The 14,134-nt window shown below is 35.0% G+C and overlaps 1 protein-coding gene across 1 annotated transcript; it reads right to left on the minus strand.

Moving 5' to 3' along the window:
* Positions 1–2,944: 2,944 nt before the first annotated feature.
* LOC112796566 (adagio protein 1) lies at positions 2,945–8,235 on the minus strand. The gene is made up of 2 exons (XM_025839076.3): positions 7,700–8,235; positions 2,945–5,160 (listed from the first exon to the last, which is right to left on the minus strand). The coding sequence occupies exons 1-2, from the start codon at positions 7,936–7,938 to the stop codon at positions 3,561–3,563; spliced, it is 1,839 nt and encodes a 612-aa protein (XP_025694861.1). The 5' UTR covers positions 7,939–8,235; the 3' UTR covers positions 2,945–3,560.
* Positions 8,236–14,134: the final 5,899 nt, after the last annotated feature.

Raw genomic sequence — 14,134 nt, forward strand, 5'->3', positions numbered from 1 at the left:
TTTATTTTGTTAATATAAAAAATTAATAAATAAATTAATTAGTCTTATAAAAATAAAAATTAAAAAATATTTTTTTTTATTAAAAACTTTGTTACCTTTTAAATAGTTGTCAGGACGTTTAATGTTTTTTTCTCTTAGAAAACACTTGATAAGGGGTATAACCTTTAAATGCTCCAACTCTTAGAATTGCCAATTGCGTGCAATGTCTCATAATTTTTTAATGAATCATGCTAGAGAGTCAAAGGACTATTTGTACAATGTCTCATAATTTTTTAATGAGTCCTTCTAGAAAGTCAATAGACTATTTGTACAATGTGTACAATAGGCTATTGAGTTACAAAATAAACATCCCCTATACTATCTAGAATAACCATCTGAGTACTAGCGATAATAAACATCTTCCCAAAAGCTTAAACTGATTTTAGAATTCACCAAGGATCGAACTCTATACCACTCATCCCAAAAGTTTCAGTTGATGGGAAAAAGTAACACTAATGGTTATATCTCTAATACTCCCTAAACCTCTATTGTACACATTATACAAATATTCCATTAACTCTTCATACTTTTCTTTTTTAATTAAAAAACAACAATATATTTGCATGGCACATAATTAGGTAACATTGGTTGAAACTTCAGCACTATAGACTCATAGGCTTTTTTATATAAATAAATAACGAAAATGTATTATTTTCTAAAATACGCATGAAGGAAAATGCTTCTCAAAATGCGCAGGGCCATTTTAGGTGTGGCGCATGCGAATTGGATTTATACTCCAATTCAGGGTTGATAGCCACGAATTGAAACTGGCAGTGACAGGTTGAAAAGCTGCGACTCCAATTTATTACTGGCGTGCACGAAATAGCTCAATTCACCATTGGCGCACACGAGTTAGGCCACATCAAGGACAGCGGCAGCGAATTGGGCCACATCAGGAACATCAAATATAGAATTACACATAACATAGGCTTCACCTATATATAAGCTTCTAAGTTCTAATAATAATGCAGCTTACCAATACCAATCAAACATAAACATAACACCATTGATAACATACTGTTTTGGATTACAAAATTATCATAGCTGTAGTTAGAAGTAAGTTTTCAGATAAGTCTTTGTATATTGATTCACTTTATTTTTTAACTAAATAATTACATATTACATAGTAAATAATAAAAAATGTAATGGACAAATAATTACTAGTAGTTCTATTAGTATATTATTATTGATCAGCACTTAATTAATACATAATCTAAAATTGTACTAATAAATTGTACTAATAGAATTACTGTTAATTATTTGTCCATTACATTTTTCTATTATTTATTATGTAATATGTAATTATTTAGTTAAAAAACAAAGTAAATCAATATACAAAGACTTATGTGAGAACTTACTTCTAACTATAGCTATGATAATTTTATAATTCAAAACAGTATGTTATCAATGGTGTTATGTTTATGTTTGATTGGTATTGATAAACTGCATTATTATTAGAACTTAAAAGCTTATATGTAGGTGTAGTCTCTGCTATATGTAATTTTATATTTGCTGTTCCTGATGTGGCTCAATTTGTTGAGTTATTTCGTGCACGTCAATAATAAATTGGAGTCGCAACTTTTCAACCTGCCACTGCCAATTTTAATTCGTAGCCATCAACCTTAAATTAGAGTATAAATCCAATTTGTATACGCCACACCTGAAATGACCTTGCGCATTTTAGAAAATACTTTTCTTTATGCGTATTTTGGTAAATAATAATTTTTGTTATTTATTTATATAAAAAAGCCAGACTCATACACACATCATTAAGGATTTCTATTCAAAATGATTTCTATTCATTATTGATGTCAATAAAGTCTTGAACACGGATACACCTGTTATAAGACAAGGAATTTTACCAATAAATCAAGACCACGTGTGCTGTGAGCAATGTCTTTGACTCTGTTGAGTAGAAGACTTGGATTGTTTTATGGGCCATCATAATATTGGGACCTCCATATCCGCGCTAGGCTTATCACAAGCATGTAGTCTACTTCTCTTTCGGGCTTTGAATGTCTATTTTTTCTCTAAATACGTATTTTTAATTTTTGGGTCTTTAAATAAATAAGTACGTATGACCCAAAAGATGAAAAATAAATTAATTGGTTAGTAGGTGTCAATGGCAAGATTTTGATCCTCTCTTGTCAAATTTTGAGTTCGCCATAACTAATTTGGGTTAGTCGAGTGATTATCTCATTCATTCACTTAAATAAGTATCGAGAGTTCGAATTTTGCGTTATATATGCAGTAATCCATTGACCAACAACAAACCCTTAATGAAGCTTAGATCCACGACGAAGAAAATACCATGAGCAACCAAAAAAAGATTTTTTTTGAGTTCGCCATTGGAGGGACTGGTACTTTCTTAGGAATGTGGTTTGAAAGCGATCATTTACAAACCAGATTCTGTGGTTTGAAAGTGATCATTTGCAAACCAGATTCTTTGGATGTTTTCCTTGTCTCCCATAGTTTCCAAACCGGAATGCTTTGTGAAGATAAAGATCTTGTCTCAAAAATCATCGAAATTCTTGCTAGAGGTAATCTTACTTACACCGAGTGGCTAGAACCATCAGAAGAGGTTGCTGTTTTGCTTGAGAGATGTTTTAGCCTATTTTGGCTTTGCTTAGCTTTTATTCAGACACCCAAAAAAAAAATTTTTTTCTGAGTTGTCGCCGGTTACTAGCGTTCAAAATCTTGTTTAATTCTCATCTGTCATCTCAAACATGTGGATTTCCCAGTAGAAAAAATATATTCCTTTGGCTACCGTCTTTATTCAATAAAAATTTAAAAAATAAAAACCTTTGAAATATGTTTCATGTCGAAGAGGCAAATTTATAAATTTCACTCTCATCAGTGGTGTCTTCATATTAAGGGGGGAAAAGGAAAAAAAAATTACAAATGCTTTTCATCATACTCCATATTATTACAATATACACGAAAATATGTACAATATGCAGTGTTCCCTATCTCAGACCTTTTTGCAGTACAACCAATTAAGACCATGTCAGCTGACTCGTTCTAAAACACAAAACAGTAGACTTACATAACATAAAATATGCCTAATTACGTTACTATGAACATGCATTCACTTTTTTTTTTCCTTCCTTTTTCTATTGTTTGTCACGGTTTCAATTACACAATTTGAACAAAACATGGGGGAGATCAAGTGAGTTACCCTAAAATGTTACCTACTTGTTATCAGGCACTATTAATCTATTCAGGAAGAATAATTCATTGTGCATACTGAAGGGCAAAGTCTCACACAACCTCACAAAAAGCAAACATGGTATGCAACTCGCTGAGAAGTTCTTCTCGAGCCAGAACCAACCATATACAACAAAATGCATTGTGCAAACAACTTAGTACACAAACTTTCCGACAAGAGTAATGCTTCTCAAGAGTTATCAGTGACCAATACAAACCTTTGCCGCCAACTTGTGCTCCAAATGATGTCACAACTGTAACCAAAGCCTTGTAGCACATTGCCTTCACTACAGCATGCAACTTATTGACAGGATCTAGATTACAGAACTTGCCAGGGAAAGTTCATGGAGCTCACTTAGCATCCATTCCTCCCCCGTTTGGCCACCCAGCACAATAGCTCTTGTCCCTCCAACAACACATGTGCTATGTCCCCATGCAAATCTAGGAGGCCGCCCTGGTACATTTAGGATTCTCCATGTTGGCTTCTCATCCGTTGGATCAAGGATGTAAAGTTGGGAGGCAGAATGAAGTCCTGCAACGGACCCACCAAATATCAGAATTCTCCCACCAGGAAGACTAACAGCCACATGATCAAGCCTAGGAGGAGGAGCTATTCCCCCAGGGTTTCCAGCACCAGGCATCCCACTCCCTGTTACACACCTCCAGCACGGTTCATCCTCACTTAAATCCATCGTGAATACATCACTTGAGCGAAAACGCAGTGGTCCACTCTTGGCCAGACCCCCAAACATCAATATTTTCCTACCACCATAAACAGAAAGTGTGTGGCCTAGACGAGAAGGTGGAGTCCATGTCACTGGTATCTCCCTCCAGACAGGTTTCTCCATTGACAAATCAAGGAGGAAAGTATCACTCAAGAGGACTCCAGAATCAGCACAGCCTCCAGAAACTATCAACTTGGTACCATCAAGAGTGCAAGAGCTGTGCCATGATCTAGGAAGTGGAGGTGCCAATCCAGAAATTTCTCGCCAAGTTGGAGGCTTTGCATCCAGGTCAAGAACAAAGACATCATTAAGTAAGCCCTGCCTTCCACACCCTCCAAATACAACCAAACGGGAACCATTAACACAAGAAAGTGTGTGGCCCCAACGACCAGGAGGAGGAGAGCTCACCTGGACGTGTTGCCACTCGGGATTACTAGAATTAAGATCTAATACAAAGGTGTCATTCATAGGTTGCATGTTAACTCCTTCACCACCAAATAGGACAACCCTGTTGCCAACTGCACATGCGCTGAAATTACAGCGTGAGGGTTCAACAGCACCTCCAACGGTCAGTTTCCTCCATGCTGCTGCTTCAAGTGTGGTCAACTCCCTTGCCAACCGACCCCATCCAAGTCTCCTTGCACCAGGCACGGTCTCTAAAACACGTGTAGTCTCACATCCCCATGCATTTTGGCACACCATTCTCCATAGATCTTCATTTCTTGTCAGCTCATACAAACGCCTACAAACAGAACCAACTGATGCAATATCTCTTGGAGTTAAGCGAGCAAGTATCTTGAGAGAAATTACTTCATCACTCAATTGCAATATTCCACAGAGGCCACGAGTCACATTTCGGTCCCCCACCTCACGAGGATGCAATGAGGAAAGCACGGATCGAAAACGATCTGATTTAGTAGACTCCTTAGTTGAAGCTGGAAGAGGACCAAGATCAATGTTTGCCTCTGTGAAGAACTGGATTCCAATGACATGAGTTATCTCATCATCTCCATATATAGGTGTCAGCCGCAGTCTGTTCATAAGTGGAGATCCATCTTTCCTAAAGTTCAGCAACTCACCTTGAAATTCAACCCCTTCTTCGAGGCATCTTCTAATTTCTGCTACTACTGTTGAGTCCACCAGTGGATGCCTTCGCTTAGCAAATGGGCCTCGACACTGCAAAAAGCGGCTGCAAAATATTTTTAACTGATTAGATCAAAGCTACAACTAATTTGAAACACCCAATCAAGCAAGCAAGATATGTTGTAATAACGCCAACACTTATTCTCTTTTTCTTACATACTAACTTATTATTAAGAAATAGCAGCTACCCTCTATACAAAGACTAAAAGCTAGCTTTTATAGCGTCATCTTTCAAACTAGAACTATCAGGGAATGCAGATTATAATTGCTAACTACAAACTCCCAGACACAACTTACTACTGACACACCATCATAACTCCAGGGGGATTAAAATGATACTTGAACACTTAAAATTCAGTATTATGATACAATAATTCCAACCATAAACAGAACCCACAAGAATTAATAAGGATAATCTCATTCAAATTATTACTATTTTGCTGCTCCTGCTCCTGTATCAGATAGGAAGAGAGAAGCAATTGGAAGGTAATGATCCATCTAATTATTACTATTTTTTGCCATATTGCTCGATCCTATAGCAACACAACTCATCTTACATAAGAGCCATAGCATTAAACAAGCCTCAAATGAGAATAATTCATTGAAGTAGCAGAGGGTTCCGAAAAAATGAGACACTATACCCTTACAGATAAAAGTATAACAGAAATACATTGTTTAACCATATTTTCTCTTACTATGCGGTATCCACTCAGATTTCAACTACGAAACATTAATGCATTTGTAAAAACTCGAGAAGAAAAGATTTCATAAGTATGTGAACTTTTGGTCTGTGTTGAGTCTGTGTTGAGAGTGTCAACAATATTTGGATTAGTTCCAGTTATCTAGTGCTGTTGGTTTGGGAGGAGGAAAAAAGCCAGATCTTTACTGCAGCAATGCCTTGTCAATGCCATTGTTTGGTATGTTTAGTAGTGTAGTGTAAGTGTGTAACGCTTGCATCTCTAGTGGCAGCATTTGGACAAGAAGATGTTGTGGAATAAGTTCAGACTCTAACTTATACTTGGTGAAAGAAGTATGGCTTTTAATAAGAAGCACCAAGTGTCAATCAAACAGAAATTTCTATCATACAAAACATCCTAAAGTTTTAGATTTCCATCTCCTCTCAATATAAAGGATCCAAAATAATATAATAATTAAAACCACGCAGTAGTTAGACTCAGTAAATACCCATATTAGGAATTATATCCCCTCCTCATCATAATCAATTTAGCACTGAAAGCAATCATTCATTCTAATTTAACAGATAGCTGTTCAAAATTTAGTCCAAGACAGAAAGCTTCCAATACAATCAGGGCCAAAAATTAACCAATTTCAAACTTTTCAAGTGTAGCCAGAAAGAAAAACCCCACACATACCCTAATAAGAGAATGTAAGGTCTCAAGCAACCGCCTTATAGACCAAAACATAAAGCCAAACGTGAAACACAATCCTAAACTCTAATTAGGCTCCGTTAATGGCATATTAGGAGTGACCAGTGCAATTTGACCCGAATAAATGCCAGAATGTGTTGGCAGGGACTTGGTATCCTAAACAGTTAGCGCTAAAAACCAACCTCTCTCAATGCATAGCCCAAGTAATCACCGCTGACAACCCTGCATTAGCCTCCTATCCAACCACCCTAACCAACTGTCATAGCGGTATCAGTGTTATTGTCTGTCATCCACAGAAACAGTTTGACACCGGAAACGAGTGATGACTCAATAAAGTTGTAGAACGAAATTTCATTACAATTTTCTCCAGACTTTTAACTGGGCATTCTACAAAATAAGATCCTTCTAGCTACCTAGTTCTTGCCCACTGAAAACATCATCCAACAAGAAATCTCAAAAACAAACTTGTGAATGAGAGCTTCAATTCAAAAGCTTCGCTCCCCGCAAATCTTTCAACATTGTACCTGAAACTCAGATTTTCTATATAACAAGGACATGATGGCAGTTTCAGATTTTTTAATCTGTCTCCGGGTCTCTGATAGTTAAACCAGGTGGAGCAGAAATGGTCCAGCGAACATTTTTATTCAGTAAACATCAAAACTATTTGACAAATGCGATAACCTGTCAAATACACCTAACTCTGGACATAAATGTTTGAGCAACTTTCCTGGAATAAGCATATTCCATTTGGATACGTCCTCCCCCTCCCTCTCCCTTGTTACTTAGCACTCAAAACAGTCATTCATGGAACATCAACAGCTAATTACTACATAAATTCTGTAGCAATAATAAAACTTCAAACTAAAATAAGGATGAAAAATTCAACAATTCCCTTATCCTATGCACTAGCAAGAGGGCTAGGGTTTTTTGCAGCCACCCCAGGCCTATAAAAGAAAAGGTGCTAAACCCTAGGCCTCAAAACTCTTAAGTAATTGGGCACTCGTTCTTTATGTTCAATTTGTTTATGACTATAAAAGAAAAGAACAAAAAATTCAGGCAAGCTTTTATCTACGCACTGCTCTACCCTAGTCTAAGAAAATCAATCAGATTCTAGAATACCTCGATTACTTTCCGAATTCTAATACCAAGAAATTGAACACCTAACCTAATTGAGAAAAAAGAGCAACGGAAACTGACCAGTTGCGACCGAGAACTTCCTCAGCACGGTAGCCGGTAATCATCTCGAAGACGGTGTTGACGTATATGATAGGTTGGTCAGGTTCGAGCGCGTCAGTAACCACGAAGCCGCACGGCGCGGTTTGGAGAACCGGGAAAGGGATAGGTCCGACACCGAAATCTTCGTCGTCGTTGGAGCCGCCGCGGAGGAAGGGTTCGTCGTCATCGGTGCTGAGATCGGAATTGCTGTCCCACTCCATTGAGATATTGTAAGTGTGATTTGATTGGGTAATTGAGAAGCGCGGTGGTTCAACCCATGAGAAGGGAGAGAGGGAGAATTGGAATAATGAGAATGAGAATCGAAGTGAGGTTTGGTAAGTGAAATGAGTGGCGAAGAGACAGAGAGAGGTCGATGAGGTTCTTTCGTTTTTTGTTTCTGTTTTTGTTTTGTTATTACAGTGAGACAGAGAGAGAAAAGAGAAAGATCGGGAATTCAGAGAGAGATAGATAGAGCTGCCTACTGCCACCCTTACCTTTGTTGTTGCAAATATCTTTCGGTTTTTTCTCTCGTTTAGATATTTTTAAGATTTTCATTCAACACATTATTATTATTATTATTATTATTATTATTATTATTATTATTATTATTATTATTATTATTATTATTATGTTTTCAAAAAATTGAAGAGCATTAATCATGGAATTAAAAAAAATGTCATCTTAGCTAGAAATTTAAAATTAATTACTATTATTTAGTAATAACATAAATTAAAAAAAGAAAGTGCATCATACTTATTAATTCACAAATAAATATAGGAAATAAATTTTTAAGTAATTAATATTAGGCTACTTTTTATTATAAAATTATTTTTTAATTTTTTTTAAAATTTAAAATTTAAAATTCAGAATTTATAATTTAAAAAAAATTAACTCATATTGACTGAAAAATATTTGGTTTTCTAATTAATTTCATTCACAAACTATTATAGTAGTTTTTAGGTACTCTCTGGTCCCATGTATAAGAGCAAAGAAATTTAGAGTAGTTCATACAAATAGGAGGAGAAAAAATAGCTTATATAAGGGTGCCAAATAAAGGTAAAATTTTAAAGAGATACTTTTACAGGTTAGCAATTTTTAGTATTTTTAGTCATTATTTAATTAGTATAAATGCTAAATTATTTTTAATAAATATTTTTTGCTAATCATGTATGCAAAATCTAAAAAACGTGTAAACTGTATTGACTCATGAGTATAAAATTCTGGTAAATATAGGTATAAATTTGTTTTATTGATTTTTAGGAAATCGAAAGTGGTTTGATATTTAGTGGTCTGGGAGCAAAACATATTCCTTTTTGTGAGTATCAGTTTTATTTGTATCAAAATCCATGCCTTTGACAATGACAAAGAAGAAAGAACTAAACTTTGCAGAAATTCGAAATGAACAATAAAACTTAATGACTTGAATAAAAGGAAAATTAAATTAAAGGGTAAAGATAAAAAAGGGTAAAAGTTGCTGAATTTAAAGGAAACGAAATGACATGGCAAAGAAGATAAATTGAATGGAAAGAAAAGTAAAGACATGGAAGGAATTCTTCAAAGAAAAAGACTCTTGACTAACTCAGAAAGTCGCTCGAGATGTGAGTGAGTGTGAGTGTTTTCTCTGAAAAGATTCCAACCCTTATTCCTTCGATCTTTCACCTATTTATAAAAGTTTTCGACCAATCAAATTAAAATATAACTTCTACGTTGTCAATCCTTGAATAACCATTCCCGCTCACTTGTACAACGTGGGTAACTGCCATCAATTATCTGCTCTGCTTCGATAAGACTTGTCGATTAACCTTACTTCTCTCCTTGATGAATCCCTCTCGACGAGTACTGTGTTCTTCGCAAAGTACTTATCGAGCCTTGACCTTGATGTCTCAAGACCTACTAATCTCTTCTTCGATACAACTGACTTCTGTCGAGTCTATCTCTTCGACTTACACATTTGAGCTACTCGACTAATAGAGAGTACCTAACGGAGTACCTAATTGGCTGCAATCCAAAGTTAATTCTCACATGTATTTGGAGGTTGATCGAAATATTTTTCGGTACTTGGTAATGATCAAAGTCTAAACTCTAAGTATTTATTTTTCAACTAGAAAGAAGAAAATATAAATACTTACTATTATTCAATGTTTTCGACGACAGTACCAGCCATTTTTTCATCTTCTTCCTCAAAATATTCCTCATCAACATAGTTGAATCTATTTTTAAGAATGAAGTTTCAATGCTTTGCCATTAAAAAAACGATTTGATTTAAAAGAGAAGATCTTGCCCCATCGGGAGGTAAAAAGAACACCAATATTAACTTGACGCAATTGTCAACTACCTTGGTTACCACAAATTCGCTCTCGAAAAAATGGTATTTATATAACGGCCTCGACCAAAATAATTGCATCGAGCCTGTTGCTCTTGATATTCTCTCATTTTCTCAATCACCAAACTCTTGCCAATTCTTAATCCATCCAACCCCAATAGCTCTTCTTTATCGCAATTAGTCTTCAATGGCTTGATCAATTTGAAACTGGCCCCAAATAATTAGTTGATCAACTTCATATATTGTACAAATTTTCACAAATATTTTGGCGTAATGCATGACAAAATATTAGTGAAGCATCATGCCATTCTTGAAGAGTCAAGGATAATAAAATGAATAAATATAATCCCATGTTTCAGTGACGCTTTCCTTTTTTTCAATTTATCAAAAAAAATATCTTCGATATAAGAAATGCCCCTAAGTATTTGTTTTCGACATCTTGAGGCGGAGTGGCTGTTTGTTGAACTATTGGATCTTTGATATTTTGTTGAATATTTTCAGCCGTACTCATTTTCGATATCTCATTGAATTTTTTATGACAACATATTACCTAAATCATGATAATTTTCTTTTTTCTTCTCGGATTATTGTGGTTAGAGAGTTTGTCATATTTGATTATTCAAAAATATCATGATATGATCCATGAATTTTTTTTTATTTCCACCTTCACACTTTCAAAATTAAACAGAGAAGCTTTTCTTTTCTGAAATTTGATCAACTTTATAGAATTTCAAAGTTGAATAAAGATTTTTTTTTCTCTTTTCCTCAATTATATCTAACAACTGCCAATAATTGCTTCTCAAGAACTTCTTTTTATAGACATACTTGTACATACCTTAATAGAGTACGTAACTCCTTCCAAAGTGTTCCAATATGTACCTGTAACTTAGTAAAGTTCAAATTTGTCGAACATTGGCTTGTTGAATAATTCAACAATAACTTGTCAAAAATATTATTTTTGATAATTTTTTTTACTAGAAGGACAAAAGCAAAAATACTTATCATCACTACATATTATTTTTGACAAACTCATATTCAACCATTTCTCTTTCCTTCTTCTTTTCTTCTTTTATTGTTTCAACTTGTCAAGCTCTCTCCGCCAAATAGGCTAAATAAGGAATATGCACATTGAGTAATTTTTAACGCATATAAAAGCCAAGACCTTTGATGATTGTTTTGACGATCTTGCTTTCAAGGATTGACACATAACATCGATTGCGAGCATTTTTTAATCAAATTATATAGTCATCTATCGATTCTCCATCGTCTCGTTTTATTGCAAGCATATTTGTCAATGAGATATTCAACTTTGCCCTATAAAATTGAACATGAAAAGCATTTTCCAATTGTGCCGACGTCAAAATCGAATTGGGTCTTAGATTTGAAAACCAAATGAAAGCATCTTTTGTTAATCAAGAAGGAAAAATCTTTATTCTTAGGTTTTTATTATTTGCCAAATTTTCTAATTCGACCATATAGCGAGCTATATGCTCGACAGTTGATTCTCCAGCCTCACTTGTAAATTTTGTAATTATTTTGGGATTTTTTACACCTCCTGGCACTTCTGTCATTTGTACTGCAGCAGGGAAAGTAGAAACAAAATATGGTTGATGCATGAGACCCACGTTGATACCCATTCTATTGAGAACATCCTCGACGATCCTTATCACCGGGGATTGATATCCACACTATGTGTGAAGTCTATTCAAAACTTCATCAGCATTTTGATCTCATCAAATGAGATAAGGGATATTTTCTTCCCTTTCAGGATTGTTAAATACATTCTACTCATTATATCCTACATTCTCCTGGTCTACTACCAAATCTTGGGGAATAGGTTACCTCTCATCATAATCGACAATTCGGGCAATTCTCTCGACTTGTTTAACCAGTCGATCATATTTTGACTCATTGTCAACCAGAATAGGATTCAATATAGTAGTCATCTGGTGAGTCAACAAGTTGACTAAATCATGATGGCTTTCATCAATATATTGTCAAAACTCAACCATCGATCCTGAATTATTCGACAAAGATCCCACTTGATAATCTCGACTAACGTCAGGATATGAAAAACAAGGTTGGTTAGAAATCGTAACTGGCACATCTCCAAATCTTACTGGAAATGTGTAACTGCCCATAGAAGGCGTATAGCCAGGAAAAATGCCAAATGGAGGCCAACCTGCAGTTACTTGTGATTGATTCTGTACTGGGGTGATCCTAGGGCGTGGATTTTGCCCACTACCGCCAACACTTGCATCAATAACTGCAATATTCTACCCAGAATTATACTCTGCATGTGGAATCAAATTTGTAGAAGTTTGTGTAGCAATTATTGGGGCATTATTACTTGCTTCTGCATTGCCATTTGAAACTTCTTCAAACATGGTAATAATTCTACCACTTCTTAATTGCATGCACCAAACATCAACACTGTATGCACAATACAACAACAAATTTTGACACAATTAAATTTTAAAACAGTCCCACTGGGTGTGCCAATTTATTTTATCAATTTTTAACAAATCAAACGTGGTTCGATATCTAGTGGTCTGGGAGTGAAACCTACTCTTCTTTGTGAGTACCAGTTTTATTTGCATCAAAATCCATGCCTTTGATAATGATGACGAAGAAGAAAGACCTAAGCTTTGTAGAAATTTGAAATGCACAATAAAACATAAATAACTTGAATAAAAGGGAAATCAAATTACAGAAAGGAAAAGTATTTGAAAAAGTAAGGAGCAAATTAAAGGGTAAAGACGGAAAAGAGTAAAAGTTGCTAAATTTAAAGGAAACAAAATGACATAGCAAAGAAGATAAATTGCATGGAAAGAAAGTTACAGGAAATTTAAATGAAAAGTAAAGACATGGAAGGAACTCTTTATAGAAAAGACTCTTAACTGACTCAGAAAGTCGCTGGGAATGTGAGTGAGTGTGAGTGTTTTCTCTGAAAATATTTCAACTCTTAATTCTTCGATCTGTCACCTATTTATAGAAGTCTTCGACCAATCAAATTAAAATATAACTTCCACGTGCGTCAATTCTTGAATAATCGTTCCCGCTCACTTGTACAACATGGGTAACAACAATCAATTATCTTCACTTATCGCTCTGCTTCGATAAGACTTGTCGATCAACCTTACTTCCCTCCTCGATGAATCCCTTTCGACGAGTACTATGTTCTTTGCAAAGTACTTATCGAGCCTTGATCTCGATGTCTTGAGAAGACCTGATGACCTCTTTTTCAACACAACTGGCCTCCGTCGAGTCTGTCTCTTCGACTTACACACTTGAGCCAATCGACTAATAGAGAGTACCTAACGGAGCACCTAATTGGCTCCAATCCAAAGTTAATTCTAACATGTATTTGGAGGTGGATCAAAATATTTTTTGGCACTTGGCAATGATCAAAGTCTAAACTCGTCGAATTTACTTGTCAAAGAGTTCAATAACATCTTTGTCGAAAATATTATTTTTGATATAACAAAATTATGTTTTTTTGTGTGTAAAACGTCTATAAATATGGGTGTAAATTATTGTTGACCAAATGCTGGTCAAAAATAATAATATTTGCTATTCATGTAGTACTACTAATCGAAAACTACTAATGAGAAATGATGATAACAAATTTGACCATAAAAGAATTAAAATTAACTTATGCTCATAAAGATGAACTCTATTTAACAAAACTATTCAAATCTTAAAAAATTATTCAAAATTTTAAAATTATCCCTTTTAACATAACATAATCTAACCATCCCTAAAAGTCTAACGTTACTCCGCTTTCGATTACTAACACTTTACCACCACTCCAAATCCACTCCACCTCTAATCTCTCTATGCCAACACTAAATTGTTTCAAACTTCACCGCTTTTTGGATTTGTCAAGGGAATTATCATAAGAGAGTTAAGCCTTGGAAGAAACACACAACTTTCTTTATCCATTTAGATGTCTTTAACTTACAATATTGTTTCTAAGTTTGCGTTTTGTTTACCTTCTTTTTTGAACAAGGCAACTGAAAATCTCTTCATTGGTAGATCACTGTATGATCTTGACTCTCTTTCTAACCGCATCCCTCTCGCTATCTTAAGTC

Source organism: Arachis hypogaea, chromosome 4 (assembly GCF_003086295.3).
Source record: "Arachis hypogaea cultivar Tifrunner chromosome 4, arahy.Tifrunner.gnm2.J5K5, whole genome shotgun sequence".
Classification (NCBI taxonomy): domain Eukaryota; kingdom Viridiplantae; phylum Streptophyta; class Magnoliopsida; order Fabales; family Fabaceae; genus Arachis; species Arachis hypogaea.

Excerpts from the sequence above, each read along its gene's own strand:
- LOC112796566 (XM_025839076.3), bottom strand. The coding sequence starts at position 7,938 with ATGGAGTGGGACAGCAATTCCGATCTCAGCACCGATGACGACGAACCC. Across the intron at positions 5,161-7,699 it reads GAAGTTCTCGGTCGCAACTG|CCGCTTTTTGCAGTGTCGAG; the intron begins GTCAGTTTCCGT and ends AATATTTTGCAG.